At 44.7% G+C, this 14162-nt stretch overlaps 1 protein-coding gene across 3 annotated transcripts in view; it reads left to right on the top strand.

The window, feature by feature from the left end:
- The first annotated feature begins 1608 nt into the window (after window positions 1-1608).
- The window catches only part of ZNF483 (zinc finger protein 483), a 51742-nt gene continuing 39188 nt past the window's right edge, over window positions 1609-14162 (top strand). For all 3 annotated transcript variants that reach the window (XM_019033896.3, XM_004048438.5, XM_055350392.2), the window contains exons 1-5: window positions 1609-1723; window positions 3743-4285; window positions 7358-7446; window positions 10222-10348; window positions 10744-10836. In XM_019033896.3, coding sequence (XP_018889441.1) covers window positions 3871-4285; window positions 7358-7446; window positions 10222-10348; window positions 10744-10836 — 724 coding nt within the window. In that variant the 5' untranslated portion in view covers window positions 1609-1723; window positions 3743-3870. The remainder of the gene's footprint in view (window positions 1724-3742; window positions 4286-7357; window positions 7447-10221; window positions 10349-10743; window positions 10837-14162) is intronic.

A 14162-nucleotide genomic window follows, 5' to 3' on the forward strand; every position in this document is an offset into this window, starting at 1 on the left:
TGGGACTCGGGACTGAGAAAACTTTTGTCTTCATTCTCAGCCCGGTTTCTTGTTTTTCTCTCTTTTTTTTTTTTTTTTGAGACGGAGTTTCACTCTTGTTACTCAGGCTAAAGCGCAATGGCCTGATCTCAGCTCATCGCAACCTCTACCTCCCGGATTCAAGTGATTCTCCTGCCTCAGCCTCCCGAGTAGCTGGGATTATAGGCATGTGCCACCACACCTGGCTAATTTTTTGTATTTTTAGTAGAGACAGGGTTTCTCCGAGTGGGTCAGGCTGGTCTCAAACTCCCGACCTCAGGTGATCCACCCGCCTCAGCCTCCCAAAGTGCTGGGATTACAAGCATGAGCCACCGCGCCCGGCCATTCTCAGCCCTGTCTTTTCAGCTTGACTTGCTGCCTGTGATAAGCCCACTCCTTTTGAGAGGAGTGGTTCATTTAGTTGAGCTTGCTCTGCCCTTTTGAAGTCTCAGGGCCTTGAATCACCTTGCTCCTTCAGTCTGGAATGAATCTAGTCTTTCTCTCCCAACTCCACCCCTTCAGGGATCATCCAGTTATTAGAACCCTCCCAACAATTTTTCTGGAGTTCTTTGGCCCTTTTTGCAATGCCCCCAATAATCCATGCAAATACTCATTCATAAGTTCAACAAATATCTACTGAGTGCCTGCCATGGGCCAAGTCCTGTTCCAGTTCCTGTTCCAGGACCTAAACACACAATCTAGAACAAATGAAATAAAAATACTTACTCTTCTGAAATTAGTATTCTACTGGAGAAGGCGGACAAGTAGTAAAAAAATAAATTAACAAACAAACCTATAGGGCATGTTAGAAGAGGAAACAAGAGTAAGGTGGGATTCCTATTTAAGTGGAATGGTGGGAGAGCTTCATTGAGAAGACCTGAAGGGATGAGAGAGCGGGCCGTATGGCCACTTAGGGAAGGAGCAGGTCAGCCGGAAGTACCCGGCAGGTTACAAGAAGAGGAAGGGGTCTATCAAGATTGGAGCAGGAAAGTGGGGAAGAGGTGCGGGAGGTTACAGGGGCTGGATTCCATCAGGCCTTGTAGGCCACTATAAAGACTTGGGTTTTAACTCTGAGTGAAATGGGAAACCATTGCAGGGTTTTAAGCAAAGGAGGGTCATAATTTGACGTTTTTAAAACGTCCGTCTGGCTGTGGAAAATAGCCAAGGGAAGTAAGGTATAATCAAGAAGCTATTGCAATAATCCAGGTGAGCCATGAGGGTGGACTGGACCATGGGGGCAGGTGTGGAAGTCATAAGATTAATATGTGTTTAACTCAAGTTGTGGCATTAATTATGGCTTGCATTAAATGCATCGGTAATATGCTTCTGCGGTGGATTTTTCCACCTTAGATTTCAGGGAATGGAAGTGATGGGAGCGGGTACGGAAGGTCTGAGGTTACTAAACAGACGGAGCCTCCTGGGTCTGCAAACCTCATATGATTCTAGGCCTCTGAGCCTCTGGCGCAGCAATAATTCTGCAGCCGAGCCCACTAGCCGCTTCCCAGTGACCATGCGCAACAGGCAGGTGGGAGCCTATGGAAAGCGCGGACTTTCGGAAAGCTGCACGAGCGCGTTCGGGGAGTCCGGTTCAGCGCCTCTGCGCAGGCGCAGTGGTCCCCGCAGGCTTGCGCGCGCACTCGCTGCGGGACAAGCTTCTGGAAGCTCTTTGCGGTGGCGTTGGTGCTGTTTGCGGATGCTGATGCAGGTACTGGTCGTCCCGGGCCCCGAGTTTCGGGGCCGTGGCCGGGTCGCCGGCTCCGAGGGCGCACCTGGGGCGGGATGGGGGCCGGGAGCAGCCTACCAACGGGCTGTGCGCTGCGCTGCTGCTGCTGCTGCTTCTGTGGGAGGTGCGCACTCCGCTGCGGGATGGGGCCGTTGGCTTCCCTCCATCCCTCCCTGCGCCACTTGGGCACTGTTGACATTTTGGGCGGGATAATGCCTTGTTTTGTTTGTGTGGTGTGGCGGTGAGGGGGAGGCTCTCCCGTTGTTGCAGGATGTGTAACAGCGTCACTGGTTCTGCCCGTTAGATAACAGTACCACCTCTCGTCCCAGTCGAGCTAACCAAAAATGTGTCCAGACATTGCCAGAGGACCGCTGGGGGGTGAAATCTCTCCTTTTTTCTTCCCTCTGGTTGAGATCCTCTGGCTGCGTCACATTTTCACCGGGCCTCCTATGTAAACTCCCTGTAGACTGAGCCGAGTGTCTTAGTCATCGCGGAGCCCCAGGTGCCCAGCACGGCGCCAGGTACGTGGTGGGCGCCTAATATTTGGCAGAGGAATAAATGACGTCATGCTGCTGTGTGCCGGGCGCTGTACTCGGAAGTGGGTTGTTATTGGTATGGTAGTTGCAATGCGAGGCTGTCACATCCTTCACTTGTCGCATTGTAGTCCCGCTCCGGCTGTATTGTCATTTCCTGGACCCTCTGTGAGCGTGAGGACCCTTTCAGGCCTGTCCACGCCTGGCCCCGCAGCTCATGGCCCCTGGTCCCGTTCCAGCTCATTGTAGTTGCTCAGTCACTTGTAGAATGAATGAATGCATGCAACACAGGGCAGTCTGTGTGCAAAGGAGTGCTTTGGGATCAAGCAGAGCATCACACCAGAAGTGACAGTTGAAAGGAGTCAGGCTTTAAAGAACGAATAAAAGTTTGGTAGGAGAAAGAAAGCAACATTCCGAGGAGAGGGAATAGCCTTGGTGCAAAGGCTAGGAGAGTATGTAGAGAGAGAGGAGATACTAATTTATGGCTGTAGTGTCAATCGGGTAGCTAGAGCTCAAGAGGTGAGGTCATCAGACAGTGTCTCTAGATCACAATGCCATGGTCCCTGCATGTGAACTTTATCGAGAGACAGTTCGGTGGCTGGTGAGGGACTGTAAGCCGGGGAGTGATAAGATCATATTTTGCATGTTAGAAGGAATTTTTTGGCCACAGTGTGAGACTGGATTGAAGAACCCTGTACTTAGGCAGTTTCAGTAGGATAGAATGGAGAGGTTCTTAGGAAATAAAATCGCCAGAACTTGGCGATTGATGGGAGAAGTAAGGAGGAAGAGAAATTTGAAAGTCAAATATTAAATTGGGCTTCTGAGTTGAGCAACTGGTGAGAAATGTGTGCCCTTTCATTAAGAAAGGGTAGGAGTTGTTAAATAGCTTTGTGACTGGGTCCCCTTGTGAACCTTTTCTGATAACATTTTGTTTAGGAGGAGTATTGAATCTAAAGCAACTGTTTCCTTAACCCTTAAGTAGCTCCCTGGTTTTTGACTATAAAGAAAATTATGGCTGGGCACGGTGGCTCACGCCTGTAATCCTGACACTTTGGGAGGCTGAGGTGGGTGGATTGCCTGAAGTCAGGAGTTCAAGACTAGCCTGGCCAACATGGCGAAACCCCGTCTCTACTAAAAATACAAAACTTAGCCGGGCATGCTGGTGGGCGCCTATAATCCCAGCTACTCAAGAGGCTGAGGCAGGAGAATCGCTTGAACCCAGCCGGGGCAGAGGTTGCAGTGAGCCGAGATCGGACCACTTCACTCCAGCCTGGGCACCAAGAGCGAAACTCCATCTCAAAAAAAAAAAAAAAAGAAAGAAAATTATCCTTTTAATTGAGCAGGGCTTTTCTAGGCCTTTGCTGGTATGTGTGTGGATATATTTCTCTGAACCAAACCAAGAACGATGTTTTTAGGACTAACAACAGTTTTTTTACTTATTTAATGCCTTAATATTTCTTCTTGACAGTTTCTGCAGGACTGTAAACTGGATTCCTGGAACCTTTGATATTCCTGGCTGTGTATAGTGCCTGTTGGTGGACTGTACTGATACTCAACTAGAGTGTGAAGGGACTGGATTCCTGCCCCTGAGACACAATGCAAGCTGTAGTGCCCTTGAACAAGATGACAGCCATCTCACCAGAACCTCAAACTCTGGCCTCGACTGAACAAAATGAGGTCCCAAGAGTGGTTACTTCTGGGGAACAAGAAGCTATTTTAAGAGGAAATGCTGCTGATGCAGAGTCTTTCAGACAGAGGTTTAGGTGGTTTTGTTACTCAGAAGTAGCTGGACCTAGGAAAGCTCTGAGTCAACTCTGGGAGCTCTGCAATCAGTGGCTGAGACCAGACATTCACACGAAAGAACAGATTTTAGAGCTTCTGGTGTTTGAGCAGTTCCTGACCATTTTGCCTGGGGAGATCAGGATTTGGGTAAAGTCACAACATCCTGAGAGTAGTGAGGAAGTGGTGACCCTAATAGAAGATTTGACCCAGATGCTTGAAGAAAAAGAAGGTGAGATTTATAGATGGAGGGAGGAAGCGGGAGACATTGCCTCAAAGTCCGAAAGTAAATTCCTCAAAAGAAGGCAATTTACTGCTAAAGAGGAGTCTGAGGTTAGAAGTTGGGACTGGGTTTGAATCAGCCCTGCCATTTACTGTGTGATTTTGGGCAAGCTGTGTAAACTCTCAGAATGTAAATATTTTTATCTGTTAAAAAGGGATTTTATCTTTCTTGTAGTTTTCTTGTAAAGGTGAGACAAGATAGGATATGATATATGGTGGATGCTCAAGAAATAGTAATTTCTTTCCCATCCCCTTCAAGAACACAAGTTATCTGTGAAAGTGTTTGGAGTCACAGGCAAATCAACCAGCTCAGGCCCTAATGCCTAGTTCCATTGTGTGGACTAGCACGTTGCTAGAGGGTGGCTGTGAGTGTCTTTGCTGATGGAAATGTTTCTGCAGTTTTGCAATTCAAGTACATGAAAAGCAGCTAGTGCAAATAAGGAACTGAATTTTTTAAATCAAATTTAAAGTTTAAATAGCCACATGCGACTAGTAACTATTTTATAGTGCAGTTCCACAGCCTTAGGGCAGGAAAACCTGGATATATGTATGTACTTACATATTACAAATATAAATGTATAAACTATAAACTGAATTACGGTGATATCATTATAAAATATTGATGTAAAGTCTTCTAGGGTGAGTAGTCCTTTCAGGGAATGTGGCTCGCCTTTTTTCTCAAATTTGTAGCTATTTATGTTCTCAAATATGATACAAATATTTGTATTTTGCAGTGTAATATGCTACAAATATTTGGAATATTTGCATTCCAAATATATTTGGAATATTTGTAGTATATTATTTACCATAGGGCTCCTGACATATATGTGTGACAGTTTGTATTCTGGAAGAGTTCTGAGATAGGGAAATAAATAGTATTTACCTCCATACACTTAATTTGCCATCACGCAGCTAATTAGTGTATCTCAAATTTGGGTTTCCTGACTCCTCTGTGATTTGTCACTGCAGTGTCATGCTTCTACAAAATTAGGGCCTCTTTGTGGAGACCCCTGCAATAAAGAATTGATTTTGGGCTGGGTACAGTGGCTCATACCTGTAATCCCAGCACTTCGGGAGGCCTAGGCGGGTGGATCACCCGACGTCAGGAGTTTGAGACCAGCCATACCAACATGGAGAAACCCCGTCTCTACAAAAATACAAACTCAGCCAGGTGTGGTGGTGCACGCCTGTAATCCCAGCTACTCTGGAGGCTGAGGCAGGAGAATCGCTTGAACCCGGGAGGTGGAGTGAGCCAAGATCACGCCATTGCACCCCAGCCTGGGCAATAACAGCGAAACTCCGTCTCAAAAAAAAAAAAAAAAAAAAAAAAAGGATTGATTTCTAGGATTCTGTAGGGTGTAACAGTTTTCTTAAATTCACCCCACTTTCTCTTTGATTACGTAATTCTAATTCTTAATTTTTATTGATTGTCTAATCACTAAAGTTGCCTTAAATTCTTTTCATAAGAAGGTAGAGTATGATTTGAAAAAATAATTTTTCTTAATTGAAAAAGAGCTGTTGACATCCGAGGGTTTTTATGTATGTATTTTTTACTGCTTCTTGTGGAGCAGGGATCACTCATAGGCAGTATGCCCAGAATGGGCCAATCTGAAGGTACTGCATACATTTAGTTCCTATGAGTTTATTAGATGCCTCTTCTCTGTCTTAAGGAATCTGGTGGAGTCAACTCTTGAGACTAACCTGGTGCTTTCATTCAGTTAGCAGGTTTGAGCAACTCTTGAGCAAGGCTTTGTACTAGGACTATGAAGAATACACAGTTTTACCTTACTACATCTTTTAAATTAGGATACTTCAAAATTCATTATTGTTCAAATTAAATATTTTTAAACTGAGGGTATATAGAAAGAAGTTTTCGTGAGCTTAGGATTTGAAAAGATTTTTATATGAGCTAAGAGGAAATGCCTAGGTTTTCACAGGAAACTTTTATCTATGGCTGTTCTCTGTTTTAAAGAGTGGGACAACTTTTTGTTTCTTCTGACCTTTTTATCCAGAGAGGCTCAGAGCTCTTAGAACCCTTGTAATTTCCTGGGTGATTAGAGCAGTAAGAGTATCTTTTGTTAAAATATTTGGCCTTTTGTCCGTGGTTCCTGAAACAGCTCCTGAGCTATAAAGGAGAAAGACAGTCTTTTTGTTATTTATAATAAGCCCCTTTTAACCACACTTGAGTTTATGTTAATGAGGTGATTTTTGGAAAGTCCTTAGATAACCTGGAATTGGGGAAGGGTGCTGGTTGCCAGGGGAACCAACCCAGTGCTTAGAGGGTTGGAACTCAGCTCCACCCCCCAACCTGTCAAAGGGGAGAGGGACTGAAGGTTGAGTTGATCACAGGACCAGTGATTTAATCAGTCATGCCTGTCTATGAAGCTTCCATAAAAACCCAAAAGGACACAGCTCATGAGAGTTTCCAGATAGCTAACCACGTGGCAGTTCCTGGAGAGCTGTGTACCCAGAGATGGCATGGAAGCAGCAAGCCCCTTGCCCTGTGCAATGCCTTATCCATCTGGCTGTTCATCTGTATCCTTTGTAATACCCTTTACATTAAACCAGTAAACGTAAGTAAAGTGTTATGTGAGCCACTCTAGCAAATTATTGGAACCCAGGGAGGGGCTCATGGGAACCCCAATTTGTATCTTGTTGGTCAAAAGCCCTGGAGGGTCGGACATGAAACTGGCATCTGAAGTGGAGGTCAGTCTTGGACTGAGGCCTTAACCTTTGGGAACTGATGCTATCTCCAGGTAGATAGCGTTAGAAATGAATTAAGAGGACACCCAGCTGGTGCCTGCTGGGGAGTCCAACACAGAATTGCCTGCTGGGTGTGGGGGAAACACCCCACATATCTGGAGTCACAGAATTATTTTGTGTTGTGAGTATAGTAGGAGAAACTGACTTAGTTTTTTTCCTGTTTATCACTTAGAAGTGTATATATATATATATATATATAAAGATTTTTAGTCTGAGGAATCTGTATGAACGACTGGACTGGTTTTCTCCCCTTTCCTAGATCCAGTCTCTCAAGATTCTACTGTTTCCCAAGAGGAGAACTCAAAAGAGGATAAAATGGTCACTGTTTGTCCCAATACTGAGTCCTGTGTAAGTTTCCTTTGATGGTTTTTATTCCTAAGTGAATACTTAATTGAGCTCCTACTGAGTGGTATAAAGATATAAAAATAAAAGGCTAGGCACGGTGGCTTACACCTGTAATCCCAGCACTTTGGGAGGCTGAGGCAGGAAGATCGCTTGAGCCCAAGAGTTCAGGGTTGCAGTGAGCTATGATCATGCCACTGCTGCCTTCCAGCCTGGGCAACAGAGCAAGACCCTGTGTCTAAAAAAAATAGAATAAATGTAATCTCCCTTTCAAGGAACTGACGCCTCATTTTCCACATGCAATTTTGTTTCAGTTCACAGAATGCCATGAGTCTGATTGTAATGAAACAAAAACACTTACTAAAATTCAGCAGTTACCACTATTAAAATTAGTCAGGTGAAATAGAAGTTCATTTCCTTCTTTTTTTTTTTTTTCTTTCTTGAGACAGAGTTTTACTCCGTTGCCCAGGCTGGAGTGCAGTGGCGGTATCTCGGCTCACTGCAGCCTCCGCCTCCCAGGTTCAAGCGATTCTCCTGCCTCAGCCTCCTGAGTAGCTGGGATTATAGGCTCCTGCCACCATGCCCGGCTAATTTTTGTATTTTTAGTAGAGACGGGGTTTCACCATGTTGACCAGGCTGATCTCAAACTCCTGACCTAGGTGATCCACTCACCTCAGCCTCCCAAAGTGCTGGGATTACAGGTGTGAGCCACTGCATCCGGCCTTGCTTTTTTTCTTTTTAAGAGATGGGTTCTTGTTCTGTCATCTAGGCTGGAGTGGAGTGCAGTGGTGCAAGCATAGCTCACTGCAACCTTGAAGTCCTGGGTTCAAGCCATCCTCCCTCCTCAGCCTCATGAGTAGCTGGGACAACTGGCGCACGCCACTGTGCCCAGCTCATTTTAAAATATTTTTTGTAGAGTTGGGGTCTTGCTGTGTTGCCCAGGCCAGTCTTGAACTCCTGACCTCAAGCAGTCCTCTCTCTTGGCCTCCCACAGCACTGTGATTACAGGCATTAGCCACTGTGCCCAGACAGAAATACATGTCCTTAAATCTTAACATGATAAAGAACATCCGTGGCTGGGTACAGTGGATCATGCCTGTAATCCCATCACTTTGGGAGGCCGAGGTGGGAGGATTGCTTGAGCCTGGGAGTTCGAGAGCAGTCTGGGCAACATAGCAAGACCCTCGTCTATATAAAAAATTTTAAAAATTAGCTGGGCATAGTCACATACCTGTGGTCTCAGCTACCCTGGATCTGAGGTGGTAGAGCTGTAAGGGGGAAAGACAGTCTTTCACTTGAGCCTGGGAGGTTGAGGCTGCAGTGAGCTATGATTATGCCACCATACTCCAGCCTGGGTAACAAAGTGAGACCCAGTCTCACAAAAAGAAAGCAAGATGAGGAATTTATTCTGGATTATATAGGTGGGCCTTAAATGCCATCCCAAGTGTCCTTGCTAGAGAGGCAGGAGGAGATTGAAAACACAAAGAGAAGGTGATGTGAAGAGTTAGGCAGAGTTTGGAGTGATAGGGCCGTAAGACAAGGAACTGTGGCAGCCACCAGAAGCAGGAAGAGGCAAGGAACAGATTATCCCCCAGAGCCTCTGAAGGGAGCACAGCCCTGCCAACACCTAGATCTCAGACTTCTGGCCTCCAGAACTGTGAGAGAACAAATTCCTATTTTGAGTCACCAAGGTTATGGGAATTTGTTACAGCTCCCAGAGGAAGGTAATACACGTACCAATAGCCATTCGGCCCTACTGCCTTATAAAAAGCATGCAGAGAATGCTATGGAAACTGTATTGCAAAAATTAGCTGGGTGTGTTGGTGCATGCCTGTAATCCCAGCTACTTGAGAGGCTGAGGCATGAGAATCGCTTGAACCCAGGAGGCGGAGGTTGCAGTGAGCCGAGATCATGCCACCGCACTCCAGCCTGGGCAACACAGTGAGACTCCGTCTCAAAAAAAAAAAAAAAGGAAAGTGTATTTTAGTGAGTCAGTATTCTTGTTTGTAATTGTGAAGTAATTGCAAGTGTCAGTATGTTGTTGAACATAGATTCTCTGAATATGATGGAAGATAATTGCTGCTCATAATTGGAAGTTAAAATTTGGAATGTAGTTGCAGATATTATTATACAGTTATTACCTGTAGTAAGCTTACATTAATTCTGCAAATTTAGGGTTCAGGAATGTAAATCATACCCCTCATTTAATATTTTAGTCCTAGAGATCTATGTGTTAGGGTGAACTTGATCAATGTTACACATTCCAGATAATTCTTGTACAGTATTTAACACTAGAGACTGAACGGAAGAGGCAGGGATTGTGTAATACCCTTGTTCTGAATCACTTATAACAGTCATAGAATGATGAGCCGCTCCGTAGCTTTCTTTGGAATTCTTAAAAACTTGCATGCTATCCAAACCATTCTTTATATCCTATTCAGGCTGGGTACAGTGGCTCAGGCCTGTAATCCCAGTGCTCTGGGAGGTAGAGGACAGAGGATTACTTGAGCCCAAGAGTTCGAGACCAGCCTGGGCAACATAGTGAGACAATGCCTCTACAAAAAATTTAAAAATAAGCCAAGCATGGTGGCACGTGCCTGCAGTCCCAGCTACTGGTGGGAGGATCACTTGAGCCCAGGAGGTTGAGCCTGCAGTGAACCATGAAGCACCACTGCACTCTAACACGGGCGACAGAGCCATGATAGCCTGTCTCAAAAAAAAAAAAGTACTTAGGTTCTATTTGGGAATAATCCAATACAAAAGAGCTGTTTGGTGTTCTAGGAATCTATAACATTGAAGGATATAGCTGTGAACTTTTCAAGAGGAGAGTGGAAGAAGCTGGAGCCTTTTCAAAAGGAGCTATATAAGGAAGTGCTACTGGAAAACCTCAGGAACCTAGAATTTCTGGGTAAAGACACCTTTTCTTCATTACCTAGCGTTTAACCTTGGGTCTCTTTTTGTTCCCTTTTATTGAAAGGTAAGGGCTATGTGAAGTACTTGGTTTTGGCTGGGGACCCAGGGACTGATAGGACTAATCCTAAAAACTGGTTCTGAAAATGTGCTTTTCTGCAGTGTATCTTCTAGAAAAGGTCTTTGCTTCATTGAATTGGAAATGTGAAGCATCATTTTGATTTCATCAGTGGAATACCTTTTCCCATTTTTGTCTCAAGTTCCAGTATTTATGTCTGTGTATTTTGGTAGCATGTTTTTATCTTCCTTGGAGAACCAGAGGCTATATGTGAATGCTGGGATATCTTTACTCTATGCAAAACAGCAATTTTCTGTTCTTTTCTCTATGAGCAGACTTTCCAGTTTCAAAATTAGAGTTGATTTCCCAGCTAAAGTGGGTTGAATTGCCATGGCTGCTGGAAGAAGTCTCAAAAGGCTCCCGACTAGGTGAGTTGGTGAAAAATACACAACGAAATTAAAGCAGTTGTTTAGCAAGTCTGTTGAGAAGACTCTTTGAAATGTTGGGCTGCCTAGATACTAAAATACAAAGATGATTAGAATAGAGCCCTTGCCTTCCTGAAATGTTCATTTTAGTGGGGGAGACTTGGTTTGGGTCCTCTGAATAGATGCCAGGACATGATTAGCCATGTAAGATCTTTACTGGAGAAAGATTCAGTGAAGGAAAATGAGGAAGGAACTAGAAGAAGCCGGAATAGCCATCAGAGCGTAATGCTGGTCTAACCCCTGTGAATGAGAACAGGAAGGAGGGCAGATTGGGTAGGAAAAGTCTTAGACTAAAGTGTCGTTCTATCTTTTCTTTTTTTTTTTTTTTTTTTTGAGTCGGAGTCTCACACTGTCTCCCGAGCTAGAGTGCAGCGGCGCGATCTCGGCTCACTGCAACCTCCGCCTCCCGGGTTCAAGTGATTCTCCTGCCTCAGCCTCCTGTGTAGCTGGGATTACAGGCGCCTGCCACCAAGCCTGGCTAATTTTTTGTATTTTTAGTAGAGACGGGGTTTCACCACGTTGTCCAGGCTAGTCTTGAACTCTTGACCTCGTGATCGGCCTGCCTCGGCCTCCCAAAGTGCTGGGATTACAGGTATGAGCCACCACGCCCAGCTGCAGTGCAGTTCCAAAAAAGTTTAGGCAGGGCCAAACAGGAGTCCTTGCCATAGTTACCTATCAGAGGAGTCATGTGTCTCAAAGAAATGGGCCTGTGTAAGTATCCTGTACTCCATCCTTGACTGGGAGCAACTCGTGGGAATTGGTGTGAATGCAGTGTTGGGTTCATAGAGCAGCAGCAGGGGTTGTCAGGTAATATCCCCGCAGGGGGAGGTGTGAGTGGTGCATTTTTATGGACACTAGAGGACGTATCGAAACAAAGAGTGTTAACACTGATGCATACTATATCAAGCACGTGTATAAGGAGCTGTGGGAATATACAGGAGCAAGGTTTTAATTCGCATTTGAGTTGAATCTTGAAGGATAAGTAGGAATTCATCCAGTGGACAGCATGTATAATAATTCCATTTTTGTTAAAGGGAAAAAATGTACATATAAATACATGCCTGAATACATAGAGTATATGGATTTTTAATATCTGGAAAACACTCATGTTAACACTGGTTATCTTTGAAGAATTAGGTTTTGTTTTGTTTTCTTGAGATGGAGTCTTGCTCTGTCACCAGGCTGGAGTGCAGTGGTGCAGTCTCAGCTCACTGCAACCTCTGCCTCCCAGGTTCAAGTGATTCTCTTGCCTCAGCCTCCCAAGTAGCTGGGACTACAAGCATGTGCCACCACGCCAAGCTAATTTTTTTTGTATTTTTAGTAGAGGCGGGGTTTCACCATATTGGCCAGGATGGTCTTGATCTCCTGACCTCGTGATCCTCCTACCTCGGCTTCCCGAAGTGCTAGGATTACAGGCATGAGCCACCGTGCCCGGCCAGGATTAGGTTTTTTTATACTTACCTATATCTTACAATTTATATATATTATTATTCTTTTTTTTTTTTTTGAGACAGAGTTACCCAGGCTGGAGTGCAGTGCCGTGATCTTGGCTCACTGCAACCTCTGCCTCCTGGGTTCAAGCAATTCTCTCCTGCCTCAGCCTCCCAACTAGCTGGGACTATAGGCACGCGCCACCACGCCCAGCTAATTTTTTTTGTATTTTTATTAGTAGAGATGGCGTTTCCCCATGGAAAGGAGGTGGATCACTCCTGACCTCAAGTGATCCACCCGCCTTGGCCTCTCAAACTACTGGGATTACAGGCATGAGCCACCGTGCCCGGCCACAATTTGTATATATATATATTAAATTTACATTAAAAAAATAAAAATAGGCCAAGCGTGGTGGCTCACACCTGTAATCCTAGCACTTTGGGAGGCTGAGGCAGGCAGATCACGAGGTCAGGAGATCAAGACCATCCTGACTAACACGGTGAAACCCCGTCTCTACTAAAAATACAAAAAAAAAAAATTAGCCAGGCTTGGTGGCGGGCGCCTGTAATCCCAGCTACTCTGGAGGCTGAGGCAGGAGAATCGCTTGAACCTGGGAAGTGGAGCTTGCACTGAGCCGAGATCACGCCACAGCATTCCAGCCTGGGTGACAGAGCGAGACTCCATCTCAAAAAATAAAAACAAAAGTAAGTTATTACATGTATCAATACCTTGGTTTATCTTAAAAGAAAGAAGCAATGATCCATCTTGCTCTATTCCATCTTCTCAAACATTTATTGTGGTCAACTTATTGGCTGTTTCCAGTATACAATTGACCCTTGAACAACAGGATTAGGGGCACTGACCGCACCCCCCCCCCGCCCCCGTACAGTTGAAAATCCATGTATAACCGTTAACTCTCCAAAAACATAACTACTAATAGCCTACTGTTGACCTGAAGCCTTATTGATAACATAAACATAATTACATATGTTATGTGTTTTTTATACTATATTCTAGTAAGCTAGAGAAAAATGCTATTAAGACAAGAAAGAGAAAATAACATTTACGGTACTGTACTGTGTGTATCGATCACTAAGTTTATGTTGTCTGTCTGAAATGGCAGACAATTGCAGCTGCAGACCTCAGTCTGTGGTACATATCAAGCAGTTCAGCTTTTTCTTGAAGTATCATGACTATTCTGTGCTTGTTGGGAGCACTTCCAGCATTACCAGCAGCACTTTGTATGGGTCCCATGATGTTATTCAAGATTTACAGTATTGCACTAAACACAGTGAAAAATAGGAGGGAACTGCAAGAGATCCATTTTTACGGTGATAGGCAATTTCATGGAGACATAAACTGCTTATGTGGAGATGATTAGCATTACGTGGCTTTTTTTTTTTTTTTTTTTGGAGACAGTCTCACTCTGTCACCCAGGCTGGAGTGCAGTGGCGTGATGTCAGCTCACTGCAGCCTCCACCTCCTGGGTTCAAGTGATTCTGCTGCCTCAGCCCACCAAGTAGCTGTGATTACAGGCATGCACCACCACGCCCAGCTAAATTTTGTATTTTCAGTAGAGACGGGGTTTAACCATGTTGATCTCGAGCTCCTGACCTCAAGTGATCTTCCTGCCTTGGCTTCCTAAAGTGCTGGGATTACAGGCATGAGCCACAGCGCCTGGCCTACCTGGCATTTTAAGTGGATACTTAGAGCAGACATTTGAGCTCATTGCAATACCAACAAGAGGTGCCTATGAAATTTTTACAGTGTATAGTATGTACTATAGTTTTATGCAGTTATTATTATTATTATTATTTTGTGACAGGGTCTTGCTCTGT

The sequence above is a fragment of the Gorilla gorilla genome, chromosome 13 (genome assembly GCF_029281585.2).
Source record: "Gorilla gorilla gorilla isolate KB3781 chromosome 13, NHGRI_mGorGor1-v2.1_pri, whole genome shotgun sequence".
NCBI lineage: Eukaryota > Metazoa > Chordata > Mammalia > Primates > Hominidae > Gorilla > Gorilla gorilla.